Source organism: Rhagoletis zephyria, unplaced genomic scaffold, assembly GCF_001687245.7.
Source record: "Rhagoletis zephyria isolate East Lansing unplaced genomic scaffold, Rhagoletis_zephyria_1.1 Rzeph_scaffold_02526, whole genome shotgun sequence".
Lineage (NCBI taxonomy): Eukaryota > Metazoa > Arthropoda > Insecta > Diptera > Tephritidae > Rhagoletis > Rhagoletis zephyria.
In genome coordinates, this window is record NW_016159610.1 from 25,268 (window position 1) to 41,039 (window position 15,772).

The 15,772-nt window shown below is 34.4% G+C and overlaps 1 protein-coding gene across 1 annotated transcript; it reads right to left on the reverse strand.

The window, feature by feature from the left end:
• Positions 1 to 447: 447 nt before the first annotated feature.
• LOC108367072 (uncharacterized) lies at positions 448 to 13,769 on the reverse strand (the record flags this gene model as incomplete). The annotated part of the gene is made up of 4 exons (XM_017621607.1): positions 13,609 to 13,769; positions 8,050 to 8,696; positions 7,778 to 7,924; positions 448 to 1,163 (listed from the first exon to the last, which is right to left on the reverse strand). Coding segments are annotated over exons 2-4 (1,274 nt in total), but the record flags the coding sequence as incomplete, so codon positions are not given.
• Positions 13,770 to 15,772: the final 2,003 nt, after the last annotated feature.

Here is a 15,772-nt window from a genome sequence, read left to right on the forward strand (position 1 = left end):
TTGTTGCTACGTGTATGCAATTCCTAATTAAATGCAGCGTTTTTGTTTACTTTTCTTGCTTACGTTTAGTGAATAGTTGTAGTTGTACTTAATAGTTTGCGTCTAATCTATCAGTAAGAGTGAGGGCGTGTGTACGTATACTAGATATATGTTTTACATGCATTTAAAAATAAAAAAAAATAAAATAAAATATCTACTTAATTGTTTCGCCTTAACAGTATGCAAGCACTAAACACTGGCGATAGAGTGAGCTAAATTCCTAATAACACTTTACTCTACGAATAAACTAATTTAAGCTAACCCCCTTCACGAAATTAAGTAGCATATTTTTGTATGAAAGCGAAAAATTGTTGAGACTCAATTAAAAAAACAATATCTAATAAGAATAATAAAAATAAGAGAAAATGAAACTCTTAACTTCCTGCTACGCACACTGCTATTGCTCACCGCCTATTGGTGCGCGCATGCGCCGGCCGCCTTCTGCTACCACCGCCACCACCAGCACCCCCAGCAGTGCTCGCCGTAGTAACTCTTCGGTGACTAGCACCTTTACTACTACTTCCACTACCGCCGGCGTTGCCGCGCTTTAGTTGCGCCATCCGCCCGCCATTAGCGCGCTTTTCCACACTTTCGCTGCTGCCATCTACGCTGCCACTTGGTGCCGCCGCTTCATGCCGCGTCATCGCCGCCGCAATGCTACCAAAATGCTTCTCCACCTCGTTGTACGCTTTTGGATGTTGCGCCAATGCGACTTGACCGCGGCGCTTCGTCTTTTGACGCAACACCTTCCACATTGTTTCCAAAAAATCATAATAATAATATTTAACCCACATCAAATCGATGCTATTGGCTTCCTGTAACATTGTCGGATAGCGTTCGGCACGGCGCTTTGTATAGAGCTTTAAGCGCTTATTCATTTGATTACGCGTCACATGTGGTAGACGGTTGCCGCGCAGCGCTCGCGGTGTTGGCATTGTGCCATTGATAGCTGTCTCCAATTCGCAAAGCATACGCCGCGCGCTGAATAGCAACATTTTCAGTTCGCGTGCAGTGCTATTTTCACGTTGCAATTTAGCCATATCCCAGGCACGTTGAACGCGTCGCAGGTAAGCGAACGAAGCGACATACGATTGTATGTTGCGATACCAGCGTTTTAAAGCGATCTAAAATTGAAGCGGAAATAGATGTGATTTTTATGAGTAAAAGCTTTAGAAAGAAAACGCATTTAAATGTTTAACAATAATATGAAAAAATAATAAAAACGAATTTCCGACAGGAAAAAATTCTAAATAGCCACCCTACGAGTAACTCTCCTCAGTTTATTCATACAAAAATGCATGTTTGTGTATGCGACACGTATACGATCCCGACCTACCCCAAATAAAAATAATTTAATACTGAGTACTGAAAAGCGCTGAGCGCGCGTTTTATAGCAGCGGTGAGCGTATGTATAGTAAAAAATGCTCAACACCCGCGTAGGTTAGCGCGTTCGTTTCACATCACAACCGCTCCCTCCTCATACACTCAAAATTTCAATCGCAGATATATATGTACATATGTACATTGTATTTATAGGTCATTCGATCGTGTCGACAACAATCGTTTATTACCATTTAAGTAAAAAAAAAGCTTTTTAGCTATAAAACGATAATTAAAATCGCGCGCACATTCACACACTCTTTCACCCGCTCATTTGGCTAATTGGCCAACTAGTCAGTCAGCTGCTTTTATAAATAAAATTTAATGTGCATACTCGAAGATATATTTACACTTCATAAACTGCCTAATGTCGTACGTGACGTTGATAAGTAGCTGAACACAATCAGCACGCTGTCAAAGTCGGCTTAGAGTGGCAACTTTATAAGCCTACATGATATTTGGTAAAAGCCAAAATCATCGATATTTAATACTTGGAAATTAACGCTGTTTTGTGTTGTTTTGTTTTTCTTTCAGCGGTTTTTGTAAGCACCTGACCTGCAAATGTGTCGCATTATACTAAATGGTTTTGAAAGCTAAAACTTCTAACCTTTTAATTATATAATCCGTTTACAATTGCTTCAAATATTATTGAAAGATTAGAAAGCTTTTGGTATCTCAAAAATATGGCAAGAAATTATTGTAGTTCTATTTCTCATTTATTAACTTTTCAGGGTTTCCCTATTTAATGTTTCTGAGTCATTTTGCAGAGAGCTTTTAATAGCTTTGACACGCGTGCCTGTGAAGCGGCCAACTACTGTTCTATAAGCAAAAAACTTTATCTCGGAATATTCAACATCGTTGTCCAACGAGAGCTTTTGCCCTTTGCGGATCCATATGTATCTTACATATTCATCGGCGGCAACCAGTGAAGACCTTGACGTGATGTGCGTCCATAAAAAACTATATAAAGTGTAAAAAAGCTTCCTCTGCGTGATATTTTTATAGTGACTGAATTAAAATGTATATAATTAAAAAAAATGTTTTAAGTTTCACGAGTTCCATTAGTTGTTAACAGGCAGGGAAACTTTTAGTTCTCAGTCCCGAAAAGTTAATTAGCTATTGAAAGCTATTATTAAAGCTAAATGGATTTAATTCGCCAAGTAAAAGCAACTTTCAAATAAAATAACACATTTTTTCCATGCATGCTAGCTTTCACAAAATCAAAGCACAGCTTTCACAAATCTGAAGCTGAGCATTCGGCTACTAAGCTTTTAATTTTGTAGCTAACACCGGAAGCCAAAATTTGTATTGCTTGAATTATATAAGCTTTCAAAACTTTCACACACCCAGAACTATAAAAACTTTCAGTCTAACTAAGCTCACTTAAACACCATTAATCATTTAGTAAGTTCTTACAAAACTGTCAAAAAGCTTTAAAAGTTACTCGCATGGTATATGTTCAAGTTGCGACTGGCATTGCCGTAAACAGCTCTGGTGCTCGAGCATAGGTTTTTGGAAATCTCGAATTATTTGGATAAATTTACTGAAAACTTTTAAGAAAACTCTTACATAAGTTTGCTATTCTTATTAAACTATTTTTTTTTTTTAATTTGCAATATAAAAGGTAAGCACTTTTTATCCACTTATAGCATTTTTTCAAATTAGCACGGTCAGTAGGTTTTTGAGACTAGTTAACTTTAAGCCATCGAAGCTTATAGTACATATGTAATTTTTTAAATTCCATGACTTCGGCAATCATTTTGAGATTGAAGAATTTGGTTACATATGCACCCGCTAATTAGTCTATCTACGTCCTTTTTTTAATTATAAAATTATAAAACCGTTTTGAGTTTGTGATATTATGTAGAAAGCTTTTTTGGATTTTCAGGCATACCTTGCTACTTTCATGAAAGCTTGAAAGCTTGTCTAGATGAAGCGTTTCATAAATATATAATACTAAATCAAATAAATAAATGGCTTACTATAAGATGCATTTATGTTAGCGAAAGCTTAAAAATGCTTTTGGCAGGTGTACAGTCAAGCACTATCTTACACAGAATAAGCTCGAGATGCTTATGATTAAAGTTTAAGTCAAAGACCGGCTTTTTGCATCAGCTTTCTGGCGCATGCAGAGCTTATTCAAGTTCTCTATATATTTTATATGGACGTCCACGGAGTAAAAGCTCTCTTTGGCCAACACTGATATGAACTAACCAACTTTTAATGTGATCGCATAATATTTTAAATTTGCGGCTTGATATTTCTTTATAAAACTCGTAATAACAAATTTTGTAGCTTTAATTTTGCAGGCACTTACTTTATTTACTCTATAAAAAATTCTCTATTAAATTTCGCTTGGCAAAACTTTTCAAATTCACAGTCAATCTATTTCCATGCCCAACTACTGTATATCGTCTTCATATTTGTTCTGTTTTTTGTTGATTTACTCACTTGCTTTACGCTTTCTGCTACCACTATATGGTTTTTACTTATTTCATAATCGTTTTGTTTTGAATTTATTTATTTTTTCACTTGCTGCTATTAATCGTTTATCTCATTGATTTGCGGCCACTTATTTTTATACTTTCATATGTACATATGTATGCATGTTTGTGCATTAGGATGGTCCAAAAATGCACTGGAAAATCAACTTTTGGGAATTTTTCTGCTGTCAACGGCCTGAACTGATGAAAATCGAAAATAAGAAGACCGCAATTTTTTTTATTTATTAAAAACTATAGATGTATTTTCAAAATCGTTTAGTGAATATGGAAAACTTCAAATACCGGCGGCATTGCTAAAATGCTAAAGGAATAAAACATACGGATGTCATTTTCAATATTCTTCAATTCTTTTAGGTGGCTGGACAAAAATTTTGGGCCACCCTAATGTACATATGTAAACACAGACGCACGCCAGACCTAGTATGAATCACGCCAGGAAAAAACATGAAAATCAAAACACAAAAAGGCTTTGCCATTCGCTTTCTTAATAGACGTGTCTAAACTTTCCGGCCAATGTGCGTACATATGTAAATGGTACAATGTATTTACATACATACATACATACATATGTAATTGGATTGTTATCCATATAACAAAGGCGATTGGCAGTTTGTGAAGTCATATATTCTATTTTTTGTCATTTATGAGCAATAGGCCGGCTGACCATGCACAAACGATGTATGTATGTATGCCTATAAGTGCATATGTATGTATGTACGTAGTAAATATACATAACAGTCATCAGCTGTCCGCGATCGGATTGCACTTGTCTGCCTTTACTATATCTAAAAATACATATGTACGTATGTAAGTAGTTACGCAAGTTTTTTATTTAACCAACGCGCAGACATAAGCGCATTCTTTAAAGGCCTGCATTTGATAAGATAACATTCAGAAGCGCTGAATGAATGAAATTTACTAACTTGCAAGTATAAAATATTTATTATATTATTGCACCAATTAAGTCTACTAACTATTTTGTGGGACCGGTTTAAGATTTGCTATCGTTTCACGCTGACTAAGCAAAAAATGTTGAGAGAAAGCTTTTTGAGCCCTTTCAATAAGTGCGCCTCTCCCTTTCAAAATGTGACTACAAGTGCGCAAACAGCAACGTGCAAATTGTGTGATTAATGTTCAAAACTTTTTATTTATCTATTAAAATTTTTCTCTTACTCATACCAGTATTGATATCAACAAATTTAAAAAATTATAAAATAGCTGGCATTTATTTATGTACATATGTATGTAAGTACCAGCGAGTAGTACATGTGAAACATGAAATCTTCGCCAACGAAGCGAAACGGTGAAGGAATTGATGACTAGTTACACACAAATGACAAAGTGTTTGAAACTAATGCAAACAAAATTCCATATTGCTTACGCTAGCAGCCTTTCGGACAAACCTAATTGTAGCACTGGAAAAAATTTTGCGTTAATTTGAATTTTTTTCGTACCAATAGTATTTATTTACTGCAATACGTGAATACAAAAGCGAAGCTTACTTGAAATATTTCAAAACATTTTAAAAACAGAATGGGAATAAATACTTAGTAAGCTTTTAAACTTTCACCTACCAAACATTTTTTGAGCTTTCACTAACCAATCTTAAGGTTTGAATCAATCCATCTAATGTAGTGATGGGTAGAGAGAGCCTTTACTCTGCACTAGTCTGCGCAAAATGTATTGAAAGCTTAAAAGAGCTTTGTCCTGCATCACTGATATAGACCAGTGATGCTCAGAGAGCGTTTACTCTGTGCGCGTTCATACAATGAAACTTACAGAGAGCTTTGAAGAGTTCCGCCCGCGGGCGCTGTTTTGAGCATCAGTGATACAGAGGATCAGAGATTCGCTCTATCTGGCGAACGCTGGTGCATACATACCGAGTCTGTATTAAGCTTACAAATATCGTTTGTTTGTCGCTGCTCTAAACTTTTTATCTTCTTAAAAAATTAAAACAAGATAGATTAAAACTAGAAACTTCATAAGTTGTTTGGCGTGAGTTTTCGCCCTTATCATGAATATTCAAAGCTTTCAGAAAGCTTTAAAAAAGTTCAAAGAGCTTTGAGTTTAGAGTTGAAGTTCTTGAAATTGTAACGATTCGAGCTCAAAACACCATTATTTTACTCCTAAAATACATATGTATGTATGTACATATATTAAATTTATTTACATATGCATGCATGTACATATATTAAATTTATTTACATATGCATGCATGTATGTCGGTAAACATTGCTACTCCTTCCAACTCTTTTTTATCAAAGTTTTATAAATCCTTAAGTTTTATAAATCTTTAATCTTTATGTTTTTGAAGATTTTATGTGATATTGCTGGAAGATTTCAAGCTAGAAGCGACTAGACATAGCTAGTGATAGCGACATAGAGCTTTTTCTCTGAACACGATTATACAAAGCTTAGAAAACTTATTCGTGAGTTCCCTTTTAGGTGTCCCTGTTTTAAGTACCTACGTACATCTAAGAAGCCCCAAAAGTTTTTATCGAAAAAAGTTAAGCTTTTTAAAACTTGTGGTTATCATAGAGTATTTTTTTATCGAAGTGGTTTATGTGAAAGAAAAAACTGCCCCACTATTTCCATTATGCATTTTAAATTTTCTAAAGCTTTTCAAACCCCTTAAGCAGTTTTTGCATGCATTAAAGCGGTGGTGGGCACCAGCCTGCTCGCGGGCAAAGCTCTTTCAAGCTTTGCATATATTTAGTATAGAAAGTTTGAAAGAGCTTTATCCGCAGCTAGTTGATGCCCATCACCGCATTAAAGCTTCCATTAAATTCCTAAATCCGTTAGAAAAGCACACCCGTAGGAAAAAAAATTTTCAAAGTTTTCTTTGGAATTTGTATGGATGTCCATAGAATAAAGGCTCTAAAATAATGGAAGCCTTCTTTACATATTCTTGTTAAATTTACATGCGTATAAGTAATGTATTTGAGAAATTTTTTCAATGTACCTGTAAACGAAACATGAGTAACCCAATGAGAAACGTTTTTTCGTTTTCTTTGTTTTTTTTTGCTATTACATATAGCCACATTTTTGCATACATACATATTTATTAGCGTCACATCAACGGAAATGCCAAATTAATTTTCGCATTACGTATACATCGCACTAGGGTGGTACAAAAATAGGAAAGCCGAAATTTGAATGCTCTCACCTCCTAGGAATGTTCTATACCATCACATAAATCACAAAATATTTAGAGATGGCTAAAAGTTTTCCATATATTTTAAATGGGGAAAAATAAGTTTTCGTAGAAATGGTATAGAATTCTTTAAAATTAACATTTTTCGATCGGAAAGCTTCGTTTCCTAGTATTAACTATTTTTTATAGGGCCCCTAAAAGCCTCGAATGGGTTCCCCATTGTATTTTTTGAGGTTTTTAGGTGTTCTATAAAAAATAGCCAATAATAGAAAATTGTTTAATTAAACAGTTGGGTATTGTTATTGGAAGTCTTCTAAAGAAAAGCGAAGTTTTCCGATCGAAAAATATTGATTTTCAAGATTTCTATACCATTTCTACAAAAACTTGTTACTCCCCATATAAAATACATGGAAAACTTTGGAAAAGCGCTTTGAGCGGCCTCTAAACGTTTTATTTTTTTATTTTAAAATAAAAAACGGAGGTAAAGTTTTTTCGATATAGAACAATCCTAGAATGTGAGAGCATTAAAATTCCGACTTTACTTTTTCACATGCGTTTTTGAATCATCCTAATGCGTACACGCATTTAAAAATGCATACAAATGTGCATAAGAATATGAAAGAGAAACTTACTCTACTCAAAAAAAAAACAAGCGAGAATTATCTCGAAAACTTCGTTACAACAAGAATTGCTAACTTACCGTTGAATTACTCTTCAATTTGGGCAGAAATTTATAAGTCTTATTGTGCAGCGACCAAATTTGTATATTGCTTATATCAATATCCTGTTGGCCGGCTTTCAACATTTTATACTCATTGCCAGCTGACTTTTTGAGCATGTTAAAAATCTGAAAATTAAAAAAAAAATTAAAATTATAAGATGCATAGATAATAATACAACTTTTAATTACAATGAATATTAGTTACACTAAATAATAAAAAGTGTTAAATCCTTTTTTTCAACTCAACCCACCTGCTTTGGATGCTTCCGTCGCTTAGTGCGTACGCTTTCCGTCGCCGACGGCACATAGAAGCCACCACACGGATTCACCCATTCCAATTCGGTGGTATTCTCATTGAAATTAATAAAATCATACCAATTACTATGGCGTTTACTATGTCGCTTGCGCAGGCGCGAACCCTCAAGGGGTGCCTGCAACGCCGTATAGACAATGCCGCTGCTCACATCGATCGTATTTTGGGAGGTTTTTTTTAGCGAGGTTGTTGTTGCAGCAGCTTTTGTTGATGTTGCTGTCACCGGTACTGCAGCAGTTACTGTATGCTGTGCGGTGGAATGAGCTGCTGCTGCTGCTTCTGCTGTTTTTGTTGTTGTTGAGGTGGTGGGCGCCGCAACGGCACTTGTGAATACTGTTAGTAAAGTCATTATAAACAAAATGAGATTAGGTGTGAGGATGCGACGGCTACTTCTACTCCGACTGCTGAGATTTTTCTTTGTGCGTGTGTGTAGTATTTGTGTGGTTCTTACAGCTGTTAGTGTTGTTGTTTTATTTGTTGGTGACCGCACGCTATATTGCAGGCGTGGGCGCGTTTTGGTGTGTAAAAATTCGCTTTGGTTCGCCGTTTTGCTGGTTTTATTGGTTGCAAGTGATTTGCAACCACCTGAGGGGTGTAGAGAAAAAAGGGAGGGGAAATTATTGATAAGTGTTTGGGTTTTAATTGAGGTGAATTACGATGTATGTACATATGAATAATTTTATGAAATTTTTTAAAATATAAGTGTCGTTTCACACATTCCGGTTAACCAGATACTGGATTATGTGAAACCGTACTTAGGTATGGTGGTATTTTTAATTAAAAAATAATTCACAAACTTAATATTAACGTTAGTTTAAAGATTTTTTGTACGAATTTGCTAGAATTTGCGTATTTAAAGTAAAACTATAAAAAGTTTTAAATTAAATTTTTAATTTGATTTTTATATTAAAAACGCCTCTTTTATTTAAAGTATGTATACATGCATATTTTCAAATAAAAAAATGTATATCCAAAAAAAAATTTTTTTTATAAAAAAATTGCAACGGAAAAAACTATTAGAACAAAGCTGAAGAAAAACGCTTGCAGGTCATGTCACAGCTCACAATTGACTGCTTTACCAAATCCAAAGCAAAATGATTTTGGCTCTTTCATGAAATCTGCGCAGTCAGCAAGTATAACATTAACTAGAAATAAACAAAATAATCTCGATTCGTACCCAAAAACTTTTGAGTTTAAAGTCTAAAAAATAAACTTTGAAATTTGCATTATTCATACCATAAGTTGCTTTTATCATCAATAGATACGTAAAATTACTCATAAATATCATCACACCGTATAAGTCAACAACCTAAATATTTTTTGTTTGTTTTTGGAAATCTTATCAAAAAAAGGCCAGCTAATATTTCCGCATGCTCTTCTGTATAAATAAATAAAAAAATGTTTGGCGCTCACATTCTCGTTAAGTGTTTGGCCGAGCTTTTCCCCCAATTTGTATTAAGCGGGTTAAACTAGTAACACAACCTCCCCACCGGAGGTGGATTTTATGAGAAACTTTTTGATGTCAGAAATAAAGCCGGCGGTGTGTCATTGCTTGCCGATGGCGGAAGCTAAGAGGGAAACACGTTTTTGAATGTTGCTGATGCTAGGAATCGAACCCGGCTCCTATCGGGTGACAGCACGCACCTCTAACCACTTGATTAGGGCGGACGTTTTGCTTTTCTCTTTGCTTCCAAAAAAAATAATAAAGAAAATCAAAATTGATGAATTGCAATCGATGTAGTCCAGTCATTTTTCGGCAATTATGTCATGGAAACAAAACAAAATTACTTGAAAAGTTAACTCATTGAACAGCTGAGGCGATAAGCGATGATAAGCACAGGTGTATAGATAAAATCATAATAATACTACATCATCATGCGCGTTGCCAGAATGGAATTCAGGAGGGGCCTCGACACTATTAAGCTAGCATTTCAAGTTACTATTTTTCATAATATAGAAAACTTGGAAAATATGGGGGAGGGGGGAGCCCCGGCCCCTACCCGGCTACGCCCATGTACATAACAATTAGACATGAAGCTTCTTACTTGCTGTTTGTTAAGTAAAATACTGAAGTGGATATAGAAAATATTACCTACTTATTCAACATTAAAATGAGGCTTAGAGCAGTTATAATTGCAAACTTGTCCTTGAAGAGAAGAGATCTATTTTGGGTTTAGATTTAAAAGGTTAGCAGTCATGTGTGTCGTCGTATCTGACTTTTTTACGCATATAAAGAAAACTTGAAAAAAAAACTTTGTAACAGTTCAAGTGACCTATTTGGGAATTTCTTTCAAACGCTCTTAATATTTTTGAACTGTTACAAATTAATTTAAGTAACAATTGTTTTCAAGTGTCAAAGATTTTTCATCGATAATTATCGATTATAATCTATAGACTTTGTGCAAAACTAGATTTGAAAGAAAATCATTTGTTGCTAAGCAAGTAAATGGATAAAAGAGGCTTTTGTGTGTTCTTTAAATATTTTCGTTGAGTGATTTTGATACATAATGTTTAAAGAAAAAAGCTGAAAATTTCACATGCTCGCACTCACAGAAAAATGTATTATGTATGCCTGTATTCAGGCATTACATAAATAGGTCATGGTTGGAGTTTTTTATTATCCGATGATTTCCAAGTGGACTAGTGCATTTTTTGATGACAGGAAAGTAAATTTCATTATTTTCCCGGAAACTATTTATTATTTCTTATACGGTACTTAGGATAACTGAGTGCTTATCTTAAGTTTTTTTTTTTGAATATAAACGTAATTCAATGGATGCAAATTTCGATACAAATTTTGCTGGGTCCTTTATAATCTTATTGATAGAAACCGATTTGATTAGATACCGTACAATCGTTAATTTTTTGAATCGAGAACCAAGAACCATTTTGAAGAAAATTGGTAGAAAAGAAAGTACGCCTTATACATATATGTACACAGTTTGCTTTTAAGCAGCTTTTTGTTAGACGACACGAAAAACCCGCTTATAAGTAGGTACATATATGTACATATTTTACTTGATACACTTTAACTGGCTCCGCTCGTTTACGGCATTAATGGGATTTTTCGCAATATCTTAAGCCCAGCCTCATCCAAATGGTAAGATCGAGTAACAAATATGTATAACTGGAATTCGGTATCCTCAAGCGCATAAATTTTATTTATTTATTTATTTTAATAAAGTAATTATGAATTTTGTGTTATAATATTTATTTCCCTTTGTACCTTCTAACATTTTTCTGAATATAGAAAATCTAATACAATCGTGAAAAAAACTTTAAAATTATGTAACTCCATTGCCAATTTAAGGAGCATTTTTTTGTTATCGAATGCAAAAATATATTTGTGTAAGAAGTATGGAAAATGTTTTTTGTAACAACTTGAGAGAATATATGTACACTCCTCGTCGTTTTAATAGCACACCCTAAAATTTGTTATTTTTTAAGACTTCTGCAAAAAAAAATACTAAGATTTAAGTGAGATGGACGATTTGAAATTACCTCGAAAAATCTCTTCATTTTGCTAACGTGGATAAAATTTTTAATCATTTTTATTCAGACCATTTTAGCTTAAAATCTTATATTTTCTGGGATGATTTAAAAAAATATTTATATAATTTAATTTATATATATAAAAAAACTCTACTTTTCGATGTCAAGCTCACGTAAATCTTAATATTTTCCGCGCTATTTTGGCGGGAGTCGTAATCTATAATAAATTTCAAAACTCCCGTGTGAAAACAGCAACTTTTTGTACGGGGAGGCACCCTAATGCATGTAAATACGTTCCGAATATAAACCAAACTGGCTCATAACTATATATGTACAAATTTTCCAAATATCTCAACTAGCGCCACCAACTGTATCCAGCTGTAGCCTATATCCATCGAGGTGATTAATTTGGAAAGGAAATATACGAAAAGAATTACACCAAAATTTTATACATAAAGATTTTGCCTTTTTTATATGTAACTATGGATCACAATAGATATTATCTCCGAGAATCCTCGTATAAGGTTGCCACCTATTTTAAATTAGTCACAAATTAAATAAAACATCATAATGTAGGTATCAAATGGAAGCTATTTTAAAAATACCCAATTAACAGATATTTTTCAATAGGGTTGCCACCTTTTTGTACGTACGCTCAAGATATGTAATCTTCATCACAGCGTATTTTCCAAACAGCGTTGCCACCTAATTTTTAAAGTAAAACATTTACTTATTTTATAAGTTATAAAAAGCCAAATCATTTTATTTCATTTGCGAAATATTCCCTTTAAAGCTATCCAGATAACCCGTATTTGATACCTCAACCTTGAAAACTTTAAAAAGGATAAATATGTATGCACTTCGAGCACTATGTCAATTTTTTCTATTTCATCATGGTTTAATGTTTTTTATTAATTTTTTTTTTTATAATTTATTTATTTAATTTTATCTACATAAATATATGATTTTTGTTAAATTACCTTAAGTTTTATTTTATTTATTTTTTGTTCTACTAATTTATTTCTTTCATTATCATTTCATTCATTTTATTCTGTTATTTTTTTATTTAATTTGATTCAGTTTGGTTTTATATTTAAAATATAATGAATTCACATTTGGAGAGATAGGGCGTTCTTGAACCATTTGCTGATACAGGGCGTTATTCAACCAAGTTCTGAGATAAAGCACTCTTCAAGCAAATTCTGTAATAGGGCGTCCCTTAAAAATTTGCTGAGATAGCGTGTTTTCGAACCGGCTGCCGAGATACATAGGTCGATCTATCTTCCTCTCAGCCATCGATATGTACTTCAGCATTTAATTTCCATATCATAAAAGAGATTTTGATGAACTTTATTTTGGGGGAAACTCCACTTCACAAAGGCTAATGACTTGCTACATATACGCACCTAATTAATAGATACAGCTGCTTATCAGTGACAAACCGCTAAATTGGTAAAAAGATATGTCATCAAAGAAAAACGTGCGTTATATTGTACTTGGCTTATACATATGTATGCATACATACCTATGCGACTATAAAATCACCTAATAATCAGTTGATAAAAAAATACGCTCATAGCCAAAAATAAAACGTCAACTGCTACTTCAGGCTAAAGTGACTCTAAAGCACTTGAAAACATTAGTAATTCGGATTGAGTACTCTCCAGTTAAATATAACACAAAAGTATTCTATCTCCTATACCCAAAGCTTAAAATGTATTCTTACGACACTAAGGGCCGTTTTCTTAAGTAACCTGTAACTTTAAAGCTCACTTTATATCTATTAAAAGGTTGTTGCATTAAAATGTATGATTGTGTCTAAAGTAAAGCATTTTATTATCGGCATCGGTTTTAAATTGGTTTACAACCAAGAAACCTACAGACGTTTTTTTAATCAAAACTTTATATATAAAGTAAGCTTTAAAGTTAAAGGCTATGTACTTCAGAAAACGGCCCTAAAATAAGGTAAATTAAAATGTAAGCAAATCAAAAGCAATACACACACCGCATACTAATCCAAGTAAATTCGATGAAATCCCACTGAGCTTATCCACGTGAGTTGTTTAATTGTACGGCTGCTCGCTCAGCTGTTCGTACGCAATTAATCACGCCGACCGATGATTTGCTGTTACGATTATTACAGCCAGTATCGATCGCGTCGATGGCAATATGCCTGCAATAAGTCACTTAGCCAATTGTTTGTTGTGCGATTACACTTCACTTCAAATGGCGGCAACAACAATAAGTATTGGTATTAAATATTTTATTTGTTATTGTTTTGAGTTGCAAATCTTTTGAGTTAGCCAATTTCACAAGAATGTGTTAATTTCGATGTCCACGCATGGAACGCGCAACGACGGCCGGCAACAAAGTGGTTTTTAATTTATGTATGCGTTTACTTTCGCCGATTGACTTTAACACTTTTTTTTTTGATTCAAATTAATTTGTTGACAAATTCGATTTTTTTGTTCTACTTTACGTGCCACTTTAACACGTAGGTACGCATGTATGTATGTATGTACTTTGATTTAAATTCCCTTTAAATTTTATTTATCAGTCTTCGCATCGCATCATTTAAATATGTATTCACAAATTTTTAATTTGCTTAAATTTTTAATGATTCTCAAGTCCAATCAAAATTATTTCGACGAACTACCTACTGACGTTATTTTGCGGTTTTTATTACATTTGAACTTTGTCACTTCGCCTACAACTCCATACTGTTTCTTTCTTTGTTAGTTTATTACGTTAGGCTTCGCGCGTAGCTTGTGTTCTTATTCAGCGTTTATACAGTAGGTATGTTTGAATAACTTGTGTAACTCAAGTCTCAAGTGACTTCCGTTCAGTAGTGCACACTTCCTTACGGCACAAACTGTTGAATCAGACTGATCGAACCGTAGCCATAAACTGCGACCGTAACTTTTCTTCGCCGTCACACTGACAACGACAATACATATGTAGCAACGACGACGACCACGACTACCGCGGAGCAACAATAACACCAACAACAATATCAACAACAACAACAACGTTAACAACGACTGACTATGATGACGTTAACGATGTTATGTTTGACTCTACCGGCCAGGCCAACCGACTATTGTTGATGACTAAGTTACCCACACACACATCCGCAAGCACACACACACGCATTGCGCGATCGGTGAGATCCGCACACCGGTCATCACGAAAGNTACATATGTAGATTTTTACCTCACACAGGTAAGCACAATTTGTTCGGCTTTCATTACATTGCATTGAAGGTGGTTGTTTTGTCTTGAGTGATGGGCTCTCTCTTTCCTCCCCACCTACCTACATATGGATGCGTATGGTATCTCCTATTTCGATAGATTTTGTCTGCTCACCTTGTCTGGCGCTTTGTCTCTTCACGTTTAACTTTTCATTCTACATGGCTGCAGTCAGAATATTTTCATGTTTTTCGGTGTTGTGGGTGTGTGCTGTTTTGTTAGATATGCCTACATAAAAAGCATTCTCATACAAGGGTAATTAGAAATGATTATTGTGTTGTACATAAAAGATAATAATACATGCATAGATATGTATATACAGTACAACATTTGTATGAACATCACCAAATATAGCTTTTACGTTAAGGTAAATACATAATTCATTCATTCACGCGCAAGTTATTCAGGGTTCTTTGCTTGCATTCCTATGTGTGATCGAGTTTCAGCGCCTAGCAACATTGAGAATATCCGCGAAGGATTAAATTTGATTTCCAGGAATGCATTCCGCACTAAAGATTTCATTTTTTTTTTGCTGATTTAATAAATCAAGGTTAGGAAGGCGCCTACGAATGACTCATACTTCCACTCGGAGGCATATTTGCCCATTGTGAATGCCCCTTCTGAGTGCCAAAAGGAGGCGCATACTTCAAACCGAGTTTAATCCATACTTTCGGTCAGGGGCGGATCCAAAAAAAAATAAAGGGTAGGGGCGGGGTTTAGGAAAATTACTATTTTTATTACAATAAGTAGATATGTATATTTACTTTATACATTATATTTTAGGGATTGTCTACTTACACGCGCCACGGTAACTTTTGCAATGTATCCAAGGTAAAAATTACGCCGAAAGAAGTTCTGTCCCACTTCTCCGGCAACACAGAAAGGAGAACTCTGAGTAGTAAGGCTTATAATCCCTAAGCG